This window comes from Apis dorsata, unplaced genomic scaffold (genome assembly GCF_000469605.1).
Source record: "Apis dorsata unplaced genomic scaffold, Apis dorsata 1.3 scaffold_618, whole genome shotgun sequence".
Classification (NCBI taxonomy): Eukaryota; Metazoa; Arthropoda; class Insecta; order Hymenoptera; family Apidae; genus Apis; species Apis dorsata.
The window spans coordinates 231,017-236,042 of NW_006263814.1; the positions used below are offsets into that span (position 1 = coordinate 231,017).

At 47.1% G+C, this 5,026-nt stretch overlaps 1 protein-coding gene across 1 annotated transcript in view; it reads right to left on the bottom strand.

The window, feature by feature from the left end:
• LOC102677765 (four and a half LIM domains protein 2) overlaps window positions 1-5,026 on the bottom strand; it is a 68,050-nt gene that overhangs the window by 43,108 nt on the left and 19,916 nt on the right. The window contains exon 2 of the mRNA XM_006621241.2: window positions 2,952-3,037. Coding sequence (XP_006621304.1) covers window positions 2,952-3,037 — 86 coding nt within the window. The remainder of the gene's footprint in view (window positions 1-2,951; window positions 3,038-5,026) is intronic.

Below are 5,026 nucleotides of genomic sequence, written 5' to 3' on the forward strand. Positions count from 1 at the left end.
ATGCTCGCTGGCCCTACACTGGCGCATATCGTCCGAGCACGTGTACGCGCGGCGTGTCGTGCGAGTTGGCAGAAACAGGCGAGACCCGATGCGAGCGAGCTAGCACGCTCAATGACTCACGGCTTGTCGCGCGCGAGGACGCACGAGTCCCGAGCAATTGCCGCCCGATAAAACGCCGTAAAACATCGATTCCAACTCCGCGAAACGATTTCTTGCGAACGTGCGATTTAACTTGAATATAGCGCGGTATATGTAGTGGATACGCGGGCACAGCAATTTGCAACAATTGTCGAAGAGAAGAGCGATCGAGAACGCGCAATATAATTTGGAAAATTGATTGAATTTCGAGATAAATTTCGAGGCGAAGAATTTTCGATGATCGGTAAACGAAAATAGAGCGAACAAATAACGGGGGAGGAACGAAGCCTTGATCTTTAAGGAAGCAGCCTCGGAACGAATTAACGCGATCCATCATCGCGCCTCTGGAATCTATGCTAATCCTCCACGTTCCACGACTCGACTGCTTATGGTTCACACCCACGCTCCCTCGAGCCGCCCAGTCCTCGTCACCTAGCCACGTGAGCCCTGAATGCGCTGGATCTAGGGTATGCAAGGTCTGGTCTAGGTCTGATCCGTGTTTGAGCGTATATCGTTAACCCAGCTCGGCTGTTGGAAACAACTCGTCTGTTTGTAAAATAGCCGATCCGCAAGTACGGCCACGTGTTTCCGCCGTGTGTTATGGATCGTTTCGTGCGCGATACGCTCGTAAAGCGGGCGTAATTTAACGAGCGGGCCGCCTCGGCTTATCGTCTCGGGAAATGCGACCGCGGAAATCTAGCGCGCCAACGACAACCAGCACCGGAATTTCCCCTAATTCGGACAGATTTCCGCTCGCTCGTTTCTCGTTATAAACGTTATAGTGATAAAGCTATAAATACAGAGAGCACGTGCTCCACGATGGATGGGGAGCAGCAAGAGGAGAAAGAGAGAGAGAGAAAGAGAGGTTGAGATTCGATAAACAGCCGCGCGTGCTAGATCGACTCGCGTACACCGTTGTTAAATCAGTCGAGCGGTATTTCGCATCGAGTGTTCCGCGTGCTCTCGTAAATCGATAAAAGTTAAACATTGGATACGTAGAGGCGGCGCCTATGCGCTCTCGTTTGGAGAACGACACGGTCGAAAATACGCGTGTCCACGCGCACCACGCGTTCGCTTTCGTTGCGTAAATTATCGACGTGCATAGGCGTAGGCTCGGATAAGTAAACGATTTTTGATGATGAATTCACAGGAATCGAATTCGATCGATGAATAAAGTAAAGATGAAGATTACGCGTCCTATATGACGTGTAAGCGTACATCCGTCGTTTCGAAGATATAAAAAATTAATAATAAAGACGATCTCGTCTCTGTGTCACCCGAACGAACTTTCGTCGATGTTTTATTGAATTTAAGCGAAAGTACGACAACGACAAATTCCTCTTCGTTGTTTCGTAAGTTTACAAGCGTTGATCTGTGACACCATCAATGCCGCGCCTTCAACCAGACAATTAATAAATCACATACGCACGCGACGAAAGTAAAAGTTGGAAGATCGATGGGGGAGAATTTACGAAGGTCCCTGGATCGATAAAGTCGCCTTTGTTCGCCTTTTTGCTGATAAGACGGGAGGGTGGAGGGAGGGGCTGAAAAGAATATCCGAAAAGGATCCGATTTGCGTCATCGATCGAAGAGAGAAACGGAGAAATCCATCGGCAATTAATTAATCTAAATTTACCGAGCTAGCGTGTTCGTACGCACATGTCAACGATTTATTTTTGAAACGAGCTATGACCCGGCTCCGAAATAATTGTAACGGTATTCCTAGGAATAACGTTCGCCTTGTTTTTCCAAGCTAACAAGCTTAATTCGTGGCGGTTAGGAAAGGAGAAACGACGCCCACGCGTTTCGAAGCCTGTCGAAGCAACGAAAAAAAAGCAACGATCGAAACGTTTCGTTCCGATTTCTAAAACGGAGACGGGGAAAATTCCGCGAAATTTCACCCACGATTCCCAGGGGAATTACGAACGAAATACAAGGATAAGATGAATAAGGTAATTTCCAACCGTTATGCACGGATTCGAATGGCCGAATCACGAGTAACTGTACGAATCCCATTTCACTGGTTATAAATGCAACCGAGCACGACGCTCTGCCCCCCACACCTCTCCCCTCTCTACGAGCCACGTTGGAAGGAGAATCGAGACTCTCCTCCGCTTCCCCGGCCAATTAATTCGTTTATTACCGCATTGCTGCTCCGTAAATCACCTCCAAGGATAATTACCTCACCGGTAATTTCACCGCTGTTCAGTTACGCTCGGGATAATGGATACGTTGCGAATCATTCTTGCACATCGATCGATCTTGCGCACCGTTTCTTTGTCCCGTTTCATCGCCTTTTTTCCCCCCTCCCTCTCTTTCGTTCGTCGAAACTTTCGATTCGACTCGATTCGACTCGATTCGCGCCACGCTGTTCTCGCGAGATTCAAATTTTTCCCGAAACGACTTTCCATCTCGATCGATACTTAGTTGAGATCTGATATACCCTGCCCTTCTTCCGGCTGATATAACGGAATTATTCGTAACAGATTAAGAAGAAACACGATAGAATCCATTAGACGGTGTAATCGAAAGGTTGAGAGATTGGGAGATTGATCGATCATTGGAGCGGATCGCGGACGAGTGTCAACGTAAGACGTGGGAAAAGAAGACGTGGAAGTGTGTCAAAGACCGAGTGGAGGAAGATCGACTTGTTAAATGCCATTCAGCAGTTTTTGCGCAAGCTCGTTTCCTTTTTTCCCTTTATTTTTCTCTCGTTCTTATCTCCGCGGAAACGGAAATGAATTAACATGCTTATCCGATTAACCGCGTTAACACTGAGATTAAAAAGAAATTTTCCATCTACTGTTCCTTACCTCCACGTGTGCGGTGAGAATCCTGAACACGAATCCCCGCATTGCAAACAAGGTTGGCCCTCCTCGACGTCCGTGATCAGGACACCCTGCGATCAAACAAATCAAAAAATTCCATTCAATTGCTCGCCGAGATTTATTTCCAAAATAGAAAGAAAAGAAAGAACGAATCATCCGATAAGTCGATAGGAATGACCATTCCCGCGATCGGATCCCGCGTTAATTGCAAAACGGTGAAAGGTTTGGATCATGTTTGCAAATGTCAATCGCCCGGGGCATCGTCGTTCGATCGAAACGAGACGCTCGCCTTTCGTCCAAACGAAGATGCGCGTCTCGTTCTCCCTCGACCGTGAAATGTAAAATAAAAAAAGAACAAAGGGAGAGAAAAGAAAGAGTAAAAGACAAAGGCAAAGGATGCAGAGGAGAGTAAAGGAAAAATACGTCATTCCATCGCGCGATCGTGACTCGCTCATAATTACGTGCGAAGCGGGACAAGGCCGAAGCGAAGCGAGTCTTCGCCTTCCAATTGGGAGAAGTTTTTTCTTTTTTTTTTTAATTGCTCGCCTCCTCGACGCTCGGCCATGGATCCCATATTCCATTCCAAAACCAATCCGAAATCAAATTTCCCCCGCGAATCGGTCAAGCTTTCCTTTTAAGAGATTTCAATCTCCCACACGTTCACGGGTTTAAAGAGTCGTTCGGTGACATTTGGGACGCGCCGAGCTGCTTCCAAACGCGTCGTTTACGAAGCGGAGATAAAGGGAAGAAGCGAGGATGGAAAGCTCGAGGCGCGTTGGATGCGTTCAAGAACCTTTCCGGCCGGCATATATGGTCGGCCCGCCCACGTGAAACGGGTACTTGGCATCGCCAAATATCGAGTAGACGAGCCGCAAGGAAAATGTGTGAGCCGATGTGTCTCTAGCTGCCTATATATAGGAATCTTGAATAACGATAGCCGAGCCAAACGAGCCGAACCGCTGCCTAATTAACATATTTTTCGTCCTGACTCACGAGTGAAAGGACCCGCTATCCATTTTTCTCTCTCTCTTTTTTTTTCTCCCCTCCACCACTCTCTCCACCATCTGGAAATCTCTCGCTAGTATCTTCCCATGTTCCATTTACATGTGGAACATATATTGCCGGATAATTTGATTTTAATTTCTTTTTTTTCTTTTTCCTTCCTTCCTTTCTTCTTTCCTTTCTTCCGACGATCCAAAATTTGTAAAATCGCCTCGCGAAGAAAGGCGATCGTCAGAGATCCGTATTTCGAGAAATCCAACGGAACGAAGGCGAAAAACGCGATTCGAACTCGAAGGAATATGGAAAACACGATTTCCTATCACCGCGTAAATTCCTTCGTGGACGTATGTATATACGTGTGTATACGTAATCGCCACTTGGTCTCGAGCATATCTTATGTCGTTGACTCCTCGACCGTTTATAGCTCGGTTAACAGCATCGTACGCTTATAGTCCGGTTCGATCGTCGCGATTATATCGACTTCCATCGTTAACGACGATGATTGACGATCGTCGATTATACTTCGACAAAGGCCTAGCCAGTTTTTTTCTTTTCTTTTCTTTTCTTTTTAACTCCACGGGGCCTCGGAGTAAGGATGTGATCCGTGCATACGTGCATGTCCTACACGCAGCGCGACCATTCCATTTGTGGGCGGTTTGCTGACATTTCCATGACGCGTTGGCCAATACACGGTTGAATTACGTAAGGAACATTGAAAACTTGCGTTAAACCGGCTGAATGACAGACCGTTAACCCTCGAGAGAGAGAGAGAGAGAGAGAGACCGTCGAGAGATGGATAACTCGCGAGCGTGCGAAAAAAATCGAACCGGTGTAATTTTCGCTCGGCGTAAATGGCCAACTTTGAACTCGCAAAAGGGAAACGACGATCGCTCGTGAAAGTTGGCGTTTTAGCCCGTGGCTCGCGTTCATTTCGTCCACGCTTCGAGAAATGAACCGAGCAAGGTGAGTGGATTGATCAAAGAATCGGTAGCAAAGCGTGGAGAGATAAAAAAAAAAAAAAAATTCGGATGCTTTCGCACCCCGACTTGGCGGCCAAC